Below are 21,391 nucleotides of genomic sequence, written 5' to 3'. Positions count from 1 at the left end.
TGGAATCTGCACTGTGTCCTGCCGCACTGCTTTGTTATGTCATGTTCTGCGAGGCCGAGGGGGGGCTGGAGGACCGGGGTATGTAAACAGCCCCGAGGGGGCCATATGTCTCCCAGCAGCACCCAGAGAAGAGCTCCACACTGGGGCTCCGAGCACTGCTAACGGTCAGGCCCTCCTAACATCAATGATTCACTGCTGGTCTCAAATGGAACAGTCATGGCTCCCCAGGGATGCCAGCTGCCCCAGGGGATCCTGGGAGGCTCTGGCTGGGGGCCAAGGGGGAACCAAAACCTCCAGTTCTCCCTCCCTGTATAGTAAGACACCCCTGGTGTAGAGTGACTGAACACAGGCCTCCTCGGTGGAAAGGCATTCTCAAGGGAAGCGTGTGTGCGTGTGTGTGTGTGTGTATGTGCACGTGTGTGTGTGCGTGTGTCAAAATTGGGGATGGTGTTGCTGCTACTTTGCAGGTCCAGAAATAAACGAAGGAGCTGTCAGCAACAGGTTTGGATGAGGTCAGCTGTAGAAAGACAAGCTGGACAGACACCAGCTAGCCAGCCAGCCTCACCACCAATGAAGGCTTTGCTCCCAATGGCTAGCCCTGCATGGCTTAGCTATACTTACACTGCCCATGTTATTTCGAAGGTTTTGAAAGGCCTGACAGTGATTATAGTGGGTAGCTGTACCTGCCTGCTTGTCATCTGTTTTTAGAGCCTGACACAATGTTTGATTGACAGCTGGAACGAGACATGGTTCAACTCACCCCTTCTGATTAACGCCAGTGGATGAGTCAGTCAGGGACGTGGGCGAGGGAAAGGGACATAATACCTGGAACATTCCGGTAGGGAGTTCACCCACACAACAAGGAAAGGGAGACCATTTCCAGTCCAAAAATTTGATTTCCTGATTCCAGTCGTTTCAAGAGTTCACATGGTGGCTTAATGTTGAGCGGGGTTCCTTTCAAGTGAGACGCCAGCAAAAACTTTCCTTGAAATGTCTCAAGAATACATGAAGGATGATGGGCAACCTTTCCTCTCCAGGGAATAATCTGCTTCTCTGACAGGAGCTGTCACGCCCAAAACTGTCTTAGTGCCAAAAACTGTCCTAGCTGACGTCACAATGCCTATCGGAACGGCATTTTGGCATTAGGACAGTTTTTGGCGTGACACAGCCAAGGTTGTTGTTCTCTGCCCACCTCTTTCTCAGGTCAGCACATATCTTCTACTGTATCTGTCTACATCTTTTCGATTTTCTCCACCCTCTCTCCCCCCCCTCTCTCTCTCTCTAGCTGTCTGACCAATGCAGGCATGGCCAGATGAAAGCATGTGTGCCTGGATTGCTTCCGCCTCATCAAATCTGCCCACTGCCCTTTCCATCTTCCCTCGACTATTACTTTGCCCCAGCACATATGCACGCATACCAACATGCACACACATACTAACACACACAAACCTTCCAACACAAACGCACCCACACACACCCGGTTTGTTGGAGCAACGAGAGAAAAACAAAAGATCAAACGAGTACTGTAGTAAGAATTGGGGATTAGGGTGTGCGCGTGTGTGCGTGTGTGTGTGTGTGTGTGCGTGTGTGTGTGTGTGCGTAGCCAGTGTGGTGGGAGGGCCCTCTGCAGGCAGGGCCTGACCTGTGCTAGGCTAACCAGCCACAGGGAGGTTCCAGTGTGCTAAAGCCCCCAGCCCCCAAGGTGTAATTATCCCTGTGCTTCTCTGCTGGTGTCTGTTCTGCTTGATCCAGCCTGGCAGACAGTCTCCTCCATGACTGTCAGTGTGGAGCGGCATCTGCTCTCTAGTCACTGTGTCTGCATCACCGTAGTGGACGTCATACGATAAGAACCACTGTCAGCGGCACTCCCTAATGTTTTCCTTTCAGACTCTGATGTTGCTTGGCTGAAGTGGTCATCTTTAGCTCTGGGGATGTTTTTGAGTCTGTGATTTGGCACACTTTAGCTAACGCTAACTGCTCAAGATTCTGCTGTTTCCTTCGGGGTCTGGTCGTTCAACACAGAGCCATGGTGGGACACGGCTGTTAAGAGAGATATAACTCAACACTCAGGCCAAAATGTTAGTGTCAGTGCCTGGTACCGCTGGAAATAGCAGTGACATGGTGGTATTAACAGAAATAGCCGTAATTGTTGCCTTTCAGTCGTCTTCTCTCATGACCGCTAAAGTGGAAAGTCATCTCAAACTTGGTAAACTGCATTCGCTCGTATCCTTGCCTCGGGTGTCAGAGAGAGACAGAATGGAAATGTTTCCTTCAGTTTCCAGTTTAATCTGTCCCACTTGGTAGATACCATTCTACTGTGTTCTGCTAGCTGTCAACCATCTTGAGTTTCCCTAAAAAAAGATTTGATCGTGGAAGGGGCAAAACGATGCATTTCAAGATGTGTCTCGTTAGGGCGCTTTGAAATTCCCTGAATAAAGTGATGGAAAATTCTAGATTTTGGTCAAGGCCAGAGTTTAAGCATTTGACATTCACAGAATGAAAAGTGAGGCCTATGCATTTCACTTGCAGAAAGTCAAACCATGCCAGAATACAGAACGCAGGGGCATTCTATTATGCGATATTCCTTGAGAGGATTCTGCAAGACAGTCACAGTAAACCACCCCCCTCCCCAGCCCCTGTCGGCCTGGGGGACATTGCCCCTTAAAAGATGAGGTCGCAGAAATACGCCGTCTTCGGTGGTGGCGACGGCGAGGCCTCCTTGGTGGCCGATGTTTTGTGACAGCGGCTGACAGTTATGTGAGATGATTTAGAGGACGAGGGTGATGTACGGTCAAAAGCTGTCAGCGCTTCTCTTCGTTTCAGCCCTTCTCTTCGTTTCCTCCTCAGAATGTGTTTTTTTGTGTTTCTCAATGACAAGATGACCCTCCAATGAGATGGCAGGGATGTTTTATGTGCAAAGCGTGCGAGGCGCGCCGGCGTGCATCTTCTGTGGAGCCGGGTGGCAGGCCAATTTAGGGGTCGTCGCTGCTCTCCAGGCCGCGCCCCCCCCCCCCCCCCGGCGCAGACCAGACTATCGCTTCTGAGGAGGTGTCGGCCCTGAAGGAGGCTGTCAGGACAGACATGGATAGAGGCCAGACAGAGAGACCCCACGGTGAAAGACAGATCTCTAGAACCATGGAGAACGTCGGAGAAACCTCTGCAGATCCAGCACACGCCCAGTGTACGCAGAGAGAGGACACCTACAGTAGCGTGTCGTAGAACATGATGGAACCTTCCTCATGCTCTTCAGACAGCTCCCCCTCCTTCTGTATTTCACGGTTCACGGTGTAGATTGATGGTTCCTCCTGGGGTCATGACTCCTCCTGGGGTGAGGATGATGATTAGCACCATGTGTGAAAGTGCAGCCGTTACCCCGGGACATCCAAATAGGAATCTGTCGCCGTGCGTTATGGTTTACGTCCCGACCTTTAGGAAACGGCTCTGTATTCCCTCCTCCTCCCCCCTCCTGTCACCTCTCCCTCCTCTCGGGTTAATGAAACACTTTAGTTGACGAGTTGATTTGAGTGACTGTCAAACCCTCTGTCTTAACCCCAGAATAATTTATGTTCATCGTGCCTGTTTGGATGCTTTGAAATATAGCTCATGCAAACTGTTCATTGACTCGGACGGCAGATATACAGTAGAACTATGCAATTCCGATCCTTGATCTTGTCCTTTTACTTTCAATGTACTATTTGCTCTCGCTTTGGGAAAAAAAAACGTCTGCTAAATGAATGAAATGTAAAATGTCTTCCCCAGCCTGCCTGTTTGTCTGGCACCCACACATACAGCCGTCATGTAGACTCACATATGTGCAGTCTCACGTCCTCCCACACAGAAACGTACACACACACACACACACACACACACACATACACACACCTCAAACTGTGGCCGGTAGAGCGTTACCTGGCCAATAAAGCGCTGACCTTTCATTCTACGCTTCATGGGGGATTCTCTGCCTCATGAAACTGTGGGCCACTGTGTCCACCACCTCCATCAGAGTACCCTGGCTCAGACCCACAGAGAGAGAGAGAGAGAGAGAGAGAGAGAGAGAGAGAGAGAGAGAGAGAGAGAGAGAGAGAGAGAGAGAGAGAGAGAGAGAGAGAGAGAGAGAGAGAGAGAGAGAGAGAGACAGGGAGAGAGAGACAGGGAGAGACAGGGAGAGAGAGAGAGAGAGAGGAGGCTGGGGGGGAGAGAGGGAGCTGGGGTAGTGATAGAAGAGACAGGGAGGTAGAGAGATGTGACGGGTATGTAACAGCTGTAGCCACGCTCCGTCACAACAAGGCTTCGCTCACCACTCAGGGGATACGAACGCACGATCTCCGACTTGCCAAGCGTGACAACGACCAGCTACGTCAAAGAAAAGCTAGCTCTTCGTTGACGCGGGTGGCCTGCTACATACCTGAGGAGCGAGTTTCACGGCTCTCACTCCGTTACAGAGAGAAATGGCGAGAGACATAGGAAAAGTGGGAGAGAGAGAGGCAGGAAGGAGACAAACAGCGAGAGAGTTAATGCTTCAGGTAACCTACGTTGACCCACCTGCACCCCACCACCACACCCACATAGACACAGGAGATCACCATCTCCACCCAAACACTGCTGCTTCAGCAGGCTCCTGATTCCAGCTTCACACACTAATAACCCACACTAAGACCCACCAGGGCTGTAGTCTCTCAGCTGAGGAGCTTTAAAGAGGAGAAGTGCAGAACCAGAGGAGGGGGGAGAGAGATATGAAAGGCTGCAGGAGAGGGGAGGGGGGGTTGGGGGGGGGGGCGCAGGGTTGGGGGTGGCGCGGGGGGAGCTTGAACCGGCTGTTTGATCAGCAGAAAAGCTTTAAAGCCGAGATAGTGAGAGTGGACTGGAGCACTAAAGCTCTGTAAGTTAGAGGGTGTGTAAGAAAGTGTGTTTGAGAGATTGATGACGTTCAGCCTCAAAACACTATGTGTTGAGACAGGGAGGGGGGGGGGGGGTAGAGAACGAAAGAAAAGGGGAGATCAGGGCCCTGGACCCATCATGCTTTGATGTTGCTGTACATGAGGATCAGGGAGAGAGAGAAAACAAACTTCCTGCTTGAGTCACTGAGAGCTCTTCAGCCATGTGCTTCTGCAAGGCCAGAGTATTGATTACTGCAGTGAAGTATCAAACCCTGGCCAGCCACTGCAAACCAGACTAATCTGTGAGACAGAAAGGGACCACAGCTGTCTTATTACAGCCAGCTTGTACCAGAAAGGGCGACCATTCAAGTACACATTTCAGAAAAGGCCAGTTCATGCCATGGGGACATTGTCGCTTGACAGGCGGTCTGGAATGGATGTCCAAGAAAAAGAGTGTTATCGATCAAGGAGCTGCGTTGTAGAAACATATGTTAGTCTCTATGGTTCTTCTGTAGAGACACATTTACAAGCAAGGCACACATCTCTTCTTCAGTTATGCATAGAGAAATGTTCCACCACCTTATCCTCCTTATCCAACTCCAATAGATCTTTCTATCTCTCTTTCTTTTTCTCTTTGTTTCTTCTCTCTCTCTCTCCCTCTCTCCCCCCCCCCTCTCTCTCTCTCTCTCTCTCTCACACACACACACTCACACACACATTCACACACACACAAGCCCAAACAAATCTCATTCATTTTCACATCCCTCATGCAACACAGTGCAGAGTAAACCAATGTAAAATAACAGGCAAGATAGCTTAGAGCTATGCTAATGGAATAAAGCAATGCTACCTAGCTGCAATAAACAAATTCAACAATGACCGCTACCTCACGGCTTAGGAGGATGTAAACAAAGAAGCTTAATAAAAATAACTATGTTTCTTCCCCTGCAGTGGTTTCTGTCGATCTGCCCATAGTCTTACTGCCACCACATCATACATAATCTTGATCTATTTTAGCAGTAGGCCTAATCAAAGATGGCACACGCATCCTTCATTCACGTAGAAGTACAGATACTCATATTTAAAAAGACTAAGATCGAATGAGAATTAACATAACTGCAAGTTGTTGACTTGCGTTATGGGTCCAAAACAATTGAAAGCGTAAAACTGAATATAAACGCGAAATATAGATTTGTATCTTCAAAATCTTATTTTCAAAAGCGCACCAAAGATTTGAATCTTTGAAACGTGATTTTCCAAAGAAATTACTTATATATTGCGTCATCCAGGTCAACAACTTCCGATGGCTAGAAATTATATTCGTTCTCAGTCTTACACAACATGCAAGGAGTTTGGTTGATCTTCCCAAAATGACAATTAACAATATGCATAGGATTCTAAGTTGCTGCCCTTCAAGCAAGAGGGAAAAGAGTTTCAAATTGTACGTTTCGAGCTACATTGACAATTACGAAGGTAAGGTTTATCTAACCCACGCAGTAAAAGTAGCTAGCGTATCAATGAAATACAAATTGTACTTCGTTACCTGCCAGTAACGATTTGTCTTCTGCGACAGTTGTTTCATCGTGTTCTTGTAACGATTATTAAAAAACCTCAGTCAATTAGGACGGAGTCCTACAGCCAGCCTGAGATGTGATAGAACACATGGTGAGCTAATGTGCTCCACCTTTTATCCACAGCTTACTGTGAAAGAAAAGCACAGAAAGCGAGAGAACATGTATATTTCTTATGCTATATTACTGTACATGTACTGTTTATTGCTTGTGTAGATGTATGTACATACATATTACATGTTATTTGCACAGTAGCCTTGTGATAAAGGAGATCCAATCTGACTTCTGCCTAACAGCGTAACTTGGCAGCTGAGCCATGGTGTATCACCTTGGCTGGCGACACAGGTGGCAGGAAGTAAGTAAGTAGGAAGAAAATATACCTGCTACCCAGCCTGCTGGCACAAACTGATGTAGGCTTGTAGTCTCGGACTGTGTCTGTGTGTGTGTGTGTGTTCGCCTGTCTATGGGTGTGTCTCGTCTGTGTGTGTGATTATGAAGGTCGTTTGCGGGAAATGGACTGGGTAAGTCTGGGCCCATGGTTTTAATGGGATCAGTGTATGGCTGCTCTCTCTCTGCCTGAGCAGGCTGTAATGTGGCTAATGTTTAAAACATGCTCTGCAGCTGTCTCAAGACCCTCTTAAATACACCCCTGCAATGGGAGGGGAGGGAGTCGTTTCAGGATTACCGTGAAGCGTTGCGTTTCCTACTGCCTTCCATGTACTGTACACACTGGTGCAGAGTTAAACACGGAGAGAGACACAGCAACACACACACACACACACTCATTCAACTATTCACATGATCAAATATTCACATGAAAGTCATGCATATAGTGCAGTTAAAAATGGGTCCATGGAATCTTAGGGAGGCTGAACGAGCACACTCCCTCCCTCCCTCCCTCCCTCCCTCCCTCCCTCCCTCCCTCCCTCCCTCCCTCCCTCCCTCCCTCCCTCCCTCCCTCCCTCCCTCCCTCCCTCCCTCCCTCCCTCCCTCCCTCCCTCCCTCCCTCCCTCCCTCCCTCCCTCCCTCCCTCCCTCCCTCCCTCCGCCTCCAGCATTATTACCCATAATTCCCTCTCATCTGCCCCGGGCCCCTTCTGTCCCACCAGCTCTCCGCTCTGCTGCTTAACCAGGCTAGCCAGCAACAGGACCTAGCTCTCTCTCTCCTCTTGCTCCTCTTTCTCTTTCTCTGTAACTCACAGATGAAACATGATTCATGATTAAACTAGAAAAAAGAGTTGAGAAGAGTTGAAAGAGTTTGAAGAGATGCTAGTGGAAAGCTCAAACTTTCTCTGTCTGGGTGTGTTGGGGAGCAATGGCAGGGGGAGCAATGTAAGGGGGGTAGATGTCACCTTAATACAGGCACTTACTCAAAGCGGGTGTATTAATGGATAATGAAGGGAATTAAAGCAACATGAATCACTAGATCAGGATTTCAGATAGAGCCCGTGAATTAAGTATTTATGGGGACAGAAGGTGGGAGAACACTGAAATCACCAGACCAGTTCCCAAACTGTGTGTGTGTGTGTGTGTGTGTGTGTGTGTGTGTGTGTGTGTGTGTGTGTGTGTGTGTGTGTGTGTGTGTGTGTGTGTGTGTGTGTGTGTGTGTGTGTGTGTGTGTGTGTGTGTGAGATACCTAGGCCCACTTCTATCTACTGACTGAAGTGCTAAATAACTGAGAAATGTTCCCTTACTGCAGTTTTCATCGGGCACACAAGCACACACACTCCCTTACACCCACACACACACATTCACGAGCACGCAGAAGTCATATGCTCTATCCAGAAAGGTAGTCGTGAGACCCATACTGTATCGGCGCATACAAATCACACACCGCACACACAAACATACTGTGGCCTGAAGGTTTTGGCACGCACACCCACATAAACACACCACACACACACACACACACACACACACACACACACACACACACACACACACTGGCCCCTATTTGGCTCTAAATCTTCCAGTGCTGCGGCAACAGGGCCCTTAGGCACGCCTCCAACTGCTCCCACAATGCACCAGCACTAATTAAATCTCACTCTCAGGGCTGAGTCAGGGCTAGGCCCCCTCCTCTCCTCTTTTCACTTATTCCATCCCATCCCTTTCTCTCCTCTTTTCACCTCTCCTTTCCTCCTCTCCTCCTCTCCCCTCCTCTCGTTCTAACTCCACCAGACGCCAGATAAACCCTTCTCCCTGAGATGTTTCTTCACAGCAGCATCCATTCTCGATGAGCCAGTAGAGGAGCGGGCTCTCAGCCCCTCTGGGCCCCGCCCAGGAAGCAGGACACCCGGAGAGGAGCCTTCTCATTGGCTACAAGTGGCCTCAAAACGATATCAGAGGGGTTCACTTTTCAAAACGGAGATCAATGAAATATGCATCAGCTTCACCACTGAGTCTTCGCAGGCCTCTCATACGCAGACTTCAGTCTCTCACGAGGGCACTTTGCAGATGTGTGTTTTGGTAAATTGAAAGTGAATTTTCATCCCTTGATTGATGGCGCTGGTGCCATTTTGCATATCTAAGTGCAGGGTGATTGATTGCCGTTTAAATCAGCACTTTTCAGCCTATCGATCTGTGCTGGGGTGCAGAAATGCAGTAGCACCCTTTCCCCTCTCTTTGTTTGTCTCTCTCTCTCTCTCTCTCTCTCTCTCTCTCTCTCTCTCTCTCTCTCTCTCTCTCTCTCTCTCTCTCTCTCTCTCTCTCTCTCTCTCTCTCTCTCTCTCTCTCTCTCTCTCTCTCTCTCTCTCTCTCTCTCTCTCTCTCCCACCCTTTCTATCCTCTCTCTCCCTCTTTTTCTCACACTTCTCCCATGTTAAGCAGAATGTCCCTCCCGGGTTAAAAGGACATATTCTTTGCTGCCATAATATATAGCCCTATATTCCTTGTGGTACCTCGTAGAAACTACCTACACCTGCCAGGGGGAATTTGGATTCAACTCAAACTCCTCACCTTTGAATCTGAGACAGACAGACAGACAGACAGACTACAGAGGATAAGCTCAGTGTCAGAAGAATGGGCCTCTAAGCCGTGCAATTTGATTGGAGGGAGTGGGGGGGGGGGGGGCGGGGGTAAGGGACATTTATCAGTGTGACACAGGACACAATGCTCTTTGTTTGATTGGGTGAATTAGTAGGAGCTCATTTGCCTGGACTGTGAAATCCTGTACAGGGCCGTTTTGTTGTGTTAATTAGGCCGGAGGAAGCACTCTGTATGCTGCCCAGATATGGGACACAGGGTTTGAGACCTGAGAACAAGGTCATTATTATTCCTCTCTGGTGCCTCACTGGCAGTGCTCAATGCCTTCTCATGGTTTGCATCGACCGTGACCATGATGTGCGCACAAGCATGGATACCATGTCTCTAGACTGGGTTAAAGCACTGAACTAAAGCCTCTAGGACTAGGAACCGACTCTGAAGCTTAAAACCAAGTTATTGTGTGTGTGTGTGTGTGTGTGTGTGTGTGTGTGTGTGTGTGCGTGTGTGTGTGCGTGCCAGGACGCCAAGCTGAGGGAGCTGCTGGAGGTGAGCACCAAGGTGGGGAAGCTGGAGAACGGCATGGTGACGGTGGTCAGCGGGCCAGACATGGTCAACATCACCTACCTCAACTTCATGGCCTTCCAGGAGGACATCGCCAAGGTAACGCCACGGCCACACCACTGAAGCACCGCAGCGTCAAACGATACTGTGCCCCTGTAACACTATTCAGTTTGTTGACTGATCAGTGAGTGAAAAGGACACAGCTGTAGTAATGACTTGGTGTGAACTTTGAGAGTGAGTTCCCTTCAGGATGTGGACTAGACGTTCCATAAAGCATCAGTCTTCTGGGGATGATTATGAGGTCTGGTGTGGGGGAGGTGAGACTCCCACCTCCAGTCGAACCTCACAACTGTGTTGTTCCCTGCGACCGTCACCGCGCGTGTGTGTGTGTCTTTTCTGGTACCAGGAGTGGGCGGAAGAGCTGTTCAGCCTGTCGTCTAACCTGCTGGCTCAGAACATGTCAAGAGAAGCCTGCCTGGAGAAAGTGTAAGTCTATGAACACACCACACACACACACACACAGACGTGTACACACACAGACTTTCTACACACGCGTCTACAAACACGCACGTCCACTCGATTGCTATCTTTAGAATAGGGTTTATTACACTGCCAGCTTCCTGCAACTTGAGACCCTGCCAGTGATGAGTGGCTGCAGACGCCCTATGAGAGAGCACATGATTCATATATCTGACATGGGCCCTCGTAGACTGGCAGAGCTGTGTTCACGCTCCCCTCGCCGTCTGACAGAGATGGACCGCGGCACACACACACACACACACACACACACACACACACACACGGAGCAGTGCTGTTCTCACTCAGCAGTCCCCCTGGACAGCCCCGGGGATGCAGAGTGGATGGGTCACTTTGCACGTCTTCACATTGTTGCATTCCCAGGGTAGAGAGAGACAGAGGGAGGGCGAGGGAGAGAGAGAGAGAAAGAGAGGGAGAGAGAGTGTGTGTGTGTGTGTGTGTGTGTGTAGACCCCTATAGCACATTCCCTTCTCTCAGTAACTGCAGACCTGTGACTGGTTCTATAGATAGATGTAATCATTGACTGCTAGCCGTGTTGTGATTGCCTTCTCCAAATGTTAATGGGAGATTCTGCCATGACTCCATTGGTTCTGGACCATTACATAACACTCCCAGCCATCCATTCTCTGTCTCTCTCTCCTTTCCCTCTCTACCTCCCTCTCTCTCCGTCTCTCCCTCTCTCTCCTCTAACCTATGACTCTAAACACACACAATAACTCCGTCCACCCAAAAGATCTCTGAATTTCAACTGGGTGAAAGCCAACTGGCGTCTCAACTCTGTCGTCCATGTTGGCGGTGGGTCTGTTCTACATATCTCCCCACCGTTCAGATGCTTATCAACCCCTAACCCTGGGCCTTCGCTCCTAGATAACTCACTTTCAGCCAGCTAAGTGGCGTGGTTCCCTTACCCACGCAGGGAACACAACCCAGACTGTCCTGCCTGCAGGACAGTGACCTGCTTTGTGGCTGGGAGAGTCGCAGGAGATGTCCCCCCCATGGCGTATAGCGTTTCACCCAGGGATACGTGACCTACAGGGGGACTGTGAGTGGGACCTGAGACCGTGGTTGGCCGCAGAGCTAAAGAGCCTTATGAACCCTGAAGCAAATTTACTTCCGCAGTAGACCGAAGAAAGCGTTCTAAACTGCCCTTAAATAGCTCCCTGTCTGACAGGGAACATTTGGGAACAAATGTTTCTTTTAGGATTTAGTTGGAAGAGTCAAAGTGAGGCGTGCTGGAGTTGGTTTAGTATTAACCAGCCGTGTCAGGTCTGGAGTACAGCAGGTCAGGACTGGCGTGAGAATGGCAGGGAGAAAGGCAGAGGAGACAGGGACTTTACACGAGCTGCCTCTTACTGTTAAACCTTACTGACTTCTTATAAATCATTTGCAGTGAGAGGCAGGGAGAGAGAGAGAACTGCTAGGTGTTTTCCCCCTCCACTCGCTCCGTTCTGCGTCTTCCCAGTTCAGTTTCTCCTCATTTCATCAGAGTAGGAAGTAGGTGAAGGCAGGAAAGAGAAATGTTCATTAAGGCTCAATTAACTATCGGAGGCGTGACTTTGCTGGGGGGTGTGCGCCCTGCGCTGCCCTTCCAAGGTCAACGCTGTGAAGACGATTCATTGTTGGTGAGCTGCCTCTTGTGGCTGCAGGGATGGCTGTGTGTGGTTATTTCTAGATCAGTGTAAGCTGTGGTCTGCCTTTAGAGCTTCAATGTGAATAATCATTAGTACTGGAGGCAGTGCCTGTAATGTAAACACAGTGCAGTGCCTGTAATGTCAACACAGTGCAGTGCCTGTAATGTAAACACAGTGCAGTGCCTGTAATGTCAACACAGTGCAGTGCCTGTAATGTCAACACAGTGCAGTGCCTGTAATGTCAACACAGTGCAGTGCCTGTAACATAAACACAAAGAGAAGCATGCATTCAGTCTGCAGATAGAACCCTCGTCACGCACACACACACACACACATATTTACAATGTGTCTGTGTGTTGTACATAGTGCACTCACACACACTCTAGCGCTCGCGCACACACACACATACACACACACACACACACACTCCAAGTGGAGGAGGTCAGGGGCTCTGAGATGACTGTGTGTTCCTGTCCCACAGGTACGCTCGGCTCAAACTGCAGCTAACCTCAGAGGGATGCATCCCTGTCAAGAAGTAAGTCTGGCTGACTCATCCCTCTGTCTCATCTCTCTCTCTCTCTCTCTCTCTCTCTCTCTCTCTCTCTCTCTCTCTCTCTCTCTCTCTCTCTCTCCTTCATCTCCATCACTCCTGTCTTTGCCATCTATGCCGTCTATCTTTGCATCAATCTTCCCATCAATCTTTACCCCCGTCTGTCTTCCTCCCTACAACTCCCCCTCTTTCTATCTGTCCTCTTCCCTCCCTTATTCTCAGTCTCCCATCTCTCTGCTCACCTGTCGCCCTTTTGTCCATTTTCATCCCCTCCTCCTCCTGTCTGTCTGTCTGAGTCTGTCTGTCTGTCTGTCTGTCTGTCTGAGTCTGTCTGTCTGTCTTAGTCTGTCCGTCTGTCTTAGTCTCTCTGTCTGTCTGAGTCTGTCTGTCTGCCTGTCTGTCTGTCTGTCTGTCTGAGTCTGTCTGAGTCTGTCTGTCTGTCTGTCTGTCTGTCTGTCTGTCTGTCTGTCTGTCTGTCTGTCTGTCTGTCTGTCTTAGTCTGTCTGTGTGGTCCGATCTGAAGTGGCCAGCAGGGAAATCTGACCACAATCACCAGAGAGAGACAGCAATTATCAAGGAGGGCTCTTCAGCAGCCATACCCATCTCTACCTGAACCCCCTCCATCAGCCTTGAAGGCTGTGTGTGTGTGTCCCAATATGTACGTGTGTGTGTTTTCACTTTGGCGAGCCTGAACCCCGCTGTTCAACATCTGAAATGCAATGGTGAACTCCAGTAATGAACCCAATCACATCTGTGATGCAGCCACAGAGTGTGACATGGGTGCAGCCACAGAGAGACTGTAGACAGCTCTCGAATTGTAGATTCTGTACTTGACCCAGGTGTCCCTGATGGCTGCTGGCTGGTAGCTCTCAGGGCAGACGTGGACTGATGGACCAGAAGCGCGTCACACCTGGAGCTAGAGGAGGTGTGAGTGGATCCAGGCCTGTGAGGACTGACTTCCATGAACAGCTCTCACAGGTGTCGCTAACAGTGTCTGTGATGAAACCGTCTGTGTGTGTGTCTCTGCAGTATCTTTAGGATGTTCTCGGCCGACAGGAAGCGCGTGGAGACCGCCCTGGAGAACTGCAGCCTCCCTTCTGGCAGGGTGAGACGTTCTCTCTGTACCTCTCTCTCTCTCTCTGTACCCTCTCTCTCTCTCTCTCTCTCTCTCTCTCTCTCTCTCTCTCTCTCTCTCTCTCTCTCTGTACCTCTCTCTCTCTCTCTCTCTCTCTCTCTCTGTACCTCTCTCTCTCTCTCTGTACCTCTCTCTCTCTCTCTCTCTCTCTGTACCTCTCTCTCTCTCTCTCTGTACCTCTCACTCTCTCTCTCTCTCTCTCTCTCTCTCTCTCTGTACCTCTCCCTCTCTCTCTCTCTCTCTCTCTGTACCTCTCCCTGTCTCTCTCTCTCTCTCTCTGTACCTCTCCCTCCCTCCCCCCTCTCGCGCTCTCTCTCTCTCTCTCTCTCTCTCTCTCTCTCTCTCTCTCTCTCTCTCTCTCTCTCTCTACTCTTTCAGATTTTCTGTTATTTATCGCTTTTTCTTTCTTTGGCTGTCAGTGTTTCTCTGTGTGTCTCTCATCACTCATCCACCTGACCCTCAATCCATCCATCCACCCCCCCCATTACAGAAGTAGTTCCCCCCTAGTCTGTCATGTTCGTGGTTGCCGCATGAGGAGAATCTGTTTGTTTGCGTTCATCCATGGTGGGTTTTTACATGACTTCCCTCTCAGTGTTTTAATCTATCTTCATGCAAATGAGCTTGGGGGGTCGTGGCAGGGGGTGGCCAGCCGCCAGCCCTTTCCCTCATGCCTCGGGAGAGACATCTTCCCACCCTCCACTGTGCCCCTTGTCACACGGAACCAGCACCCTCTGCAAGGAATAGCAAGCAATTAGTACTCTCTGAGGGGGTAAATCCTTCTAATGTCATCTGGAACACAAGTAACGCACACACACAGGAAGACACACATCTAGCATACAAGCATACAAACCCCTGATTGCTTGTTGAGTATTTTTGCTTGTCATTTGTATTTTATTTAACCTTTATTTAACAAGGCAGAATCCTTAAGAACAAAATTCTTATTTACAAAGATGGCCTGGCAAAAAGCCAAAGCTTTGAGGGAGAGGTGAAGGGGGCTAAGGAAGAAAAATCTGGTTAAATCAGTTTACTGTAAAAAGTACAACGGCACACAACCACAGCAGTACAACATACAGAAGAAAAACAACAACAAATCAACAAAAACAAGCAGGTTAAACAAAGCAGGGCATTTGTACATAGGGAATTATCCAGTGCTTACACATAATTGGTTGTTAAGGGTGTTTGAATTGCACTGGTTTGAGTTTACTTATCAAATGTGTTTTCTAAATGACATCATGGTGACAATTGTGTCTTAATGTGAGACGTGTGTTCAGACCTTTGCAAAGAAGTGTGAATGAACCTGAGTAATGTGTCAAAAAGAGTCAATTGTGTTTAAAGACTGGGGTACATGGTCTTTCTGCTGGGATTTGGCAAAATGGTTATGTGGGGATGGCTTACGCTTACCATTTGTGTGTTAGCAATCGAGAAAAACTGTAACACAAGCATAGAAGCACGAGAAGTATCTAGCTGCACCTGCACACATACTTCTATAGACACACAGGTGCATACACATAACAATACATTATAATGTCACATATAAACACCAGCATCCTAGACATAATACACACACAGTACATACAGACACACAAGAGCACACATGACTCATACATGCCAAAGCAAGTTGGACTTGATCAGTGCAAGGTGAGAAGGAGGGAGAAGTAGGAGGATGAGAGAGAGAAAGGGAGAAGGAGGAAGTGAGAGACAAAAGAAGGAATTATGGAAGAGAAGGAGAGAATGGAGAATGGTGAGACGGAGAGAAGGAGGAAGGGAGAGAATGAGGAAGGGAGAGAATGAGGAAGGGAGAGAATGAGGAAGGGAGAGAAGGAGGAAGGGAGAGAAGGAGGAAGGGAGAGAAGGAGGAAGGGAGAGACGGATGTGTTGCTCTCTGAAGGTCTACTGGGGCTTGTTGTTGCCAGTTGCGAAGCGTAATTAATTACAGCTAAATGTTAGCACTGCTAATCCCAAACACACACACACACGTACACACAGACTCGTTGACTACAAGGTCTTAGTCAGTCTCATTAAGTCTCGACTGGACTACCTTCATCTCAACATCGTCCTCATCTCCTTCTTCTTCTTATTTCTCCTCCCAAACAGATTGTTGTTCTGCTCTGTTTATCCTTGGCAGTGAGACACTTGGCTCTGTTGGCTTCATGCAGAAGCCTGGCAGCCAGTGTGGATTGTGAGCATGTGAGGGAGAGACAGAGAGACTGCAGGCAGACATGTCTAGGAAAGAACTTGAAGCCTAACCCAGTAGGGCCTCCAAAGAGATCCTGCCCTTGTGTTGACAGTGTTTTCAGCGCGTGTGTGTGAGTAGCCTGTGTTTGTGTGTTCTCCAGAACGACTCCTTCCCCCAGGAGGACTTTACTCCAGAGGTGTACAAGGTGTTCCTCAGCAGCATCTGCCCCAGACCAGAGGTGGACCACATCTTCTCTGAAATGTAAGGACAACTCAGTACTGTCTCTCTCTCTCTCTGTCTCTCTCTGTGTCTCTCTGTCTGTCTATCTCTCTCTGTCTGGAAACCAACTGTTTCATTTCATTTACATTTAGTCATTTAGCAGACACTCTTATCCAGAGCGACTTACAGTAGGCCTAAGTACAAGGACAAGTAGGGTGAAGTGCCTTGCCCAAGGGCACAACGTCATTTGGCACGGCGGGGAATCGATCCAGTAACCTTCTGATTACTAGCCCGACTCCCTCACCGCTCAGCCATCTGACTCCCGTTTACTCAATAGACACCTAACCCATTTTCAGTTTCGGAATCATTTTTATGATCTCGCCGACACCTATCATCTACCCTGAACTATCCGCCTGGTACAGAGCTAGTCTATCAGGGTAGTCTCTATCCGCAGCACCACTTGTGGACAACATTTCTAGTGGAATACAGTGCCTTGCAGTCAGTGTGTGTAGGTGCATGTTTTGAAGAAAGGCTGACTTCCCTGTCTATGAATGAGGCTGTCTGCCAGCAGAACCTTCTAGACTGAAATGAAAGTCATAAATCCACATTTTAATTATGCTAAAGTGATAGGCAGTGCGAGGAAGGTGGAGATGAATGTGATATGTTCCTGGGGAGACAAGACATGGGAGAGGCTTTTTAATCAAATCTCCTAATTTACTTAACACAGCATTTGATCCCCTGTTATGTCTCTCCTTTCCTCTCCTCCCCTCTCCTAATTAATCCTCCTCCCTTCCCTCCTTCCCTACTCTTTGTCTGTGCTTTTATCTCGTTCATCTCCTCCCATCCCTTTCTCCTCCCTCTACTTGTCTTCCCTTGCCTTTTCTCTCTTCATGAAACATATCGTCCCGCTTTGAACCGCCTTCATACTCCGTCCTTGTTTCTCTTCCTCTCCTCCTCCCCATCTCTCTTCCTCCACATCTCTCCTCTCCTCCTCCCCATCTCTACTCTCCTCCTCCCCATCTCTCCTCTCCTCCTCCCCATTTCTCCTCTCCTCCACATCTCTCCTCCTCCACATCTCTCTTCCTCCACATCTCTCCTCTCCTCCTCCACATCTCTCCTCTCCTCCTCCAAATCCTTCCTCCCCCACATCTCTCTTCCTCCACATCTCTCCTCTCCTCCTCCACATCTGTCCTCCCCCACATCTCTCTTCCTCCACATCTCTCCTCTCCTCCTCCACATCTCTCTTCCTCCACATCTCTCATGTCCTCCCCCACATCTCTCTTCCTCCATATCTCCTCTCCTCCCCCACATCTCTCTTCCTCCACATCTCTCCTCTCCTCCTCCACATCTCTCCTCCCCCACATCTCTCTTCCTCCACATCTCTCATCTCCTCCTCCACATCTCTCCTCCTCCACATCTCTCTTCCTCCCCATCTCTCCTCCTCCACATCTCTCCTCTCCTCCTCCACATCTCTCATCTCCTCCTCCACATCTCTCCTCTCCTCCTCCACATCTCCTCTCCTCCTCCACATCTCTCTTCCTCCACATCTCTCCTCCTCCACATCTCTCATCTCCTCCTCCACATCTCCTCTCCTCCCCCACATCTCTCTTCCTCCACATCTCTCCTCCTCCACATCTCTCATCTCCTCCTCCACATCTCTCCTCTCCTCCTCCACATCTCTCCTCTCCTCCTCCACATCTCTCCTCTCCTCCTCCACATCTCTCCTCCTCCACATCTCTCCTCTCCTCCTCCACATCTCTCATCTCCTCCTCCACATCTCTCATCTCCTCCTCCACATCTCTCCTCCTCCACATCTCCTCTCCTCCTCCACATCTCTCTTCCTCCACATCTCTCCTCCTCCTCATCTCTCCTCTCCTCCTCCACATCTCTCCTCTCCTCCTCCACATCTCTCCTCTCCTCCTCCACATCTCTCCTCTCCTCCTCCACATCTCTCCTCTCCTCCTCCACATCTCCTCTCCTCCTCCACATCTCTCCTCTCCTCCTCCACATCTCTCCTCTCCTCCTCCACATCTCCTCTCCTCCTCCACATCTCTCCTCTCCTCCTCCACATCTCTCCTCTCCTCCTCCACATCTCTCCTCTCCTCCTCCACATCTCTCCTCTCCTCCTCCACATCTCTCCTCTCCTCCCCCACATCTCTCCTCCTCCACATCTCTCCTCTCCTCCTCCACATCTCTCCTCTCCTCTCCCACATCTCTCCTCCTCCACATCTCTCCTCTCCTCTCCCACATCTCTCCTTCTCCACATCTCTCCTCTCCTCCCCCACATCTCCTCTCCTCCTCCCCATCTCTCCTCCTCCACATCTCTCCTCTCCTCCTCCACATCTCTCCTCTCCTCCTCCACATCTCTCCTCTCCTCCTCCACATCTCTCATCTCTCTTCCTCCACACCTCTCCTCTCAGTGGGGCTAAGAGTCGTCCTTACCTGACAGTTGATCAGATGACAGACTTCATCAACAACAAGCAGCGAGACCCCCGCCTCAACGAAATCCTGTACCCCCCCCTCAAAGCTGAGCAGGTTCAGATCCTGGTGGACAAGTACGAGCCCAACGTCTCGCTCGCTCAGAAAGGTCTGTGGCCCGACGGCACACACACACGCACTCTCTCTCTCTCTCTCGCTCGCATTCTTTCTTTCTCTCACGCACGCACACACACTCAGATGATCTCTAACAGATACTGTGGGTCTACACCTCAGTCTGTCCTCATTTACTTCAGTTCTACTCACTCAGTATCTCTCTCTGTATAACCTTGAATATTCATTCCTGTACAGGATTCTGCATGACTGGCATAGTGATTCTGAACAGTGTATTATGGCCGTGTGTTACTGCACACGAAGTGAGAGTTTTCATGTGTTCATGAGAGCCAGTGTTTTCAGAGTACAAACAGAGTACGTTTTTGTATTATTTTTTTTTGGGGGGGGAAGCGGGAGTTTTCAGTCCTCAGTCTCCCCCTCCAGGAGGGCGCTGAGTTTGGCAGGGGTATTGCCATAGAAACGGCTCAGCTACATCGTGTCCAGGGACCGAATAAGTGAAGAGTCGTAGCGGGGTGCTAGGGAACGGAATGTTAGCCCGGCTGCACACTGCTCACACAAAACACACACACGGTACAGTTCAGTACCGACCAGGCATACAGTCACTCACACACACACACAAGTTCCTCTGTGAGGCAGGGGAAGCTGTCTGCCTCTCAGTACAGTGTGTGTGTGTGTGTGTGTCTCTCCCAGGAGGGCTTTATGGAACAGCATCTGGAGAGCTGAGTACTCGACACTAAGGAACGACTCGCAGCCAACCTGTTCTCCTGCTCCCACACAGAACTGCTGTCACACACACACACAGACACTCACTCACACAAACACGCACGCTCTCTGTCACACGCAACCACACACACACACACACCCATGGAAACACACACTGTCTTTGTCTCTCAAACGCACCCACATGCAAACACACATAGACACAGACTAGTATGTTCCACCTTCCTGCTCTTCACTCTCATTCCCTCCTGTGGTTCTAGTTATTCCTGTCAGGAAACATCTCCATACCCAAAGTTCCCCTCACTATGGTCTACCTATAGTTTCATCTGCTCCAGTCAGAAAGAACACGGTTTACTTTAGTATCTCATTCCAAGTATTTATATCAGTTTCAAATCATTTCACTTCCTACATGTCTTCCCTGCTCTTCTTCAACATTAAAAGCTTTTAGACAGAGCGCTGCGATCAGTTGTATCCTGGAAAACTCTCTTCTTTGCCAACAGATTTGAATTGAGCTGTGTAGCAGTGTTCTGTGGTGTTTCAGACGGTATGTGTGTCTCTGGAAGTTTATTTGACTGTGTTTCTGTTACAGTTTTAAGTAACACTAAGCTGCCGGCAATCCATCTTGTTTCTCTAAAACTCTGCACTAGGTGTGGTGTGTGAGGCGTTTCTGGGGCTCTGTGTGGTGTGTGGCTCTGTAAGGTGTGTGTGGTGTGTGTGTGTGTGTGGCTCTGTAAGGTGTGTGTGGTGTGTGTGTGTTGCTCTGTAAGGTGTGTGTGGTGTGTGTGTGGGGCTCTGTAAGGTGTGTGTGGGGTGGTGCGGGGCTCTGTGAGGTTTGTGTGGGGCTTTGTGAGGTGTGTGTGGGGTGGTGCGGGGCTCTGTGTGGTGTGTGTGTGGGGCTCTGTAAGGTGTGTGTGTGGTGTGTGTGCGGACCTTTGTGAGGTGTGTGTGGGGTGGGGTGGTGCGGGGCTTTGTGAGGTGTGTGTGGGGTGGTGTGAGGTGCTGTAGCTAAGGCTGTTTCTGGGAGCTTGTGTGCCAGGGAGCCATTCTGGAAGCACCAGATCTCCCGGCGTGCAGTATTTATCTAGCCTGAGGAAGTACGGCCATCTGCTCGACTGAGAGCCCCAGATTCACACACGCACAGACACACACGCCAACATGTCTGTCACACACACACACACATGCTCTATTGAGGCTCTCATGCTCACACAGAAATATTGACTTACACCCCCCCCCCCCCACACACACACACACACACACACACACACACACACTGTGGTCCCAGATTGTGGAGCAGGGTCGAAGTGGACCACAAAGGGTACTTCAGGTCTACCCCAACAGGGTCTTGTATCATTCAGGAAGAGGAGTGGAAAAACAGATGATCTCTCTCCCTCTCCTCACTCTCTGTCTCTCTTTCTATCTTTTGTGTGTCTTGCTCTCTGTCTTTCTCTTTGTCTCCCTCTATGTCTGTCCATCTCTCTCTCTCACCCTCCTACTCTCTGTGTTAAATGGGGCTCTTACAGGATCAAAGGTGTGTTCTCCTTCAGAGAGCCAACAGACAGCTTGCCCTGTGTGACAGATAGCAATGACACTTTCTGAAGACACGTGTATACAAACCTTAAACCTCTCCAGAGGGTCTTCTCACCAAGCTGTAATCAGACCTTGGTTTGTGATCCCACTTCCTGGTTCCTGGTTACGACGCAGTAGTACTTACAGTAAATACAGGCAAGTAAGGTGAAGTGGACACAACTTGCCCAAGGACCATTTGGCATGGCGGGGAATTGATCGGGGAATTGGCGGGGAATTGATCTGGCAACCTTCGGGTTACTAGCCCAACTCCCTCACCGCTCAGCCATCGGACTACCTGTAATAAGAGCAACACTGAC

General features: G+C 49.6%; 1 protein-coding gene across 3 annotated transcripts in view; it reads left to right on the top strand.

Annotated features, from left to right (window-relative positions):
- The window catches only part of plcb1l (phospholipase C beta 1-like), an 86,746-nt gene that overhangs the window by 37,974 nt on the left and 27,381 nt on the right, over positions 1-21,391 (top strand). For 2 of the 3 annotated variants that reach the window (XM_084699446.1, XM_084699447.1), the window contains exons 4-9: positions 9,949-10,089; positions 10,397-10,476; positions 12,640-12,693; positions 13,738-13,813; positions 16,180-16,280; positions 18,659-18,825. In XM_084699446.1, coding sequence (XP_084555572.1) covers positions 9,949-10,089; positions 10,397-10,476; positions 12,640-12,693; positions 13,738-13,813; positions 16,180-16,280; positions 18,659-18,825 — 619 coding nt within the window. Of the gene's footprint in view, positions 1-6,056; positions 6,351-9,948; positions 10,090-10,396; positions 10,477-12,639; positions 12,694-13,737; positions 13,814-16,179; positions 16,281-18,658; positions 18,826-21,391 lie in introns of those variants that run through there. The other variant, XM_084699448.1, reaches the window with a different exon arrangement.

The sequence above is a fragment of the Hypomesus nipponensis genome, chromosome 6 (assembly GCF_054491055.1).
Source record: "Hypomesus nipponensis isolate SF chromosome 6, ASM5449105v1, whole genome shotgun sequence".
In the NCBI taxonomy this organism is placed as follows: Eukaryota; Metazoa; Chordata; class Actinopteri; order Osmeriformes; family Osmeridae; genus Hypomesus; species Hypomesus nipponensis.
The sequence above is the reverse complement of the archived record's forward strand: the minus strand, read 5'-3'. Positions and strand labels throughout refer to the sequence as shown.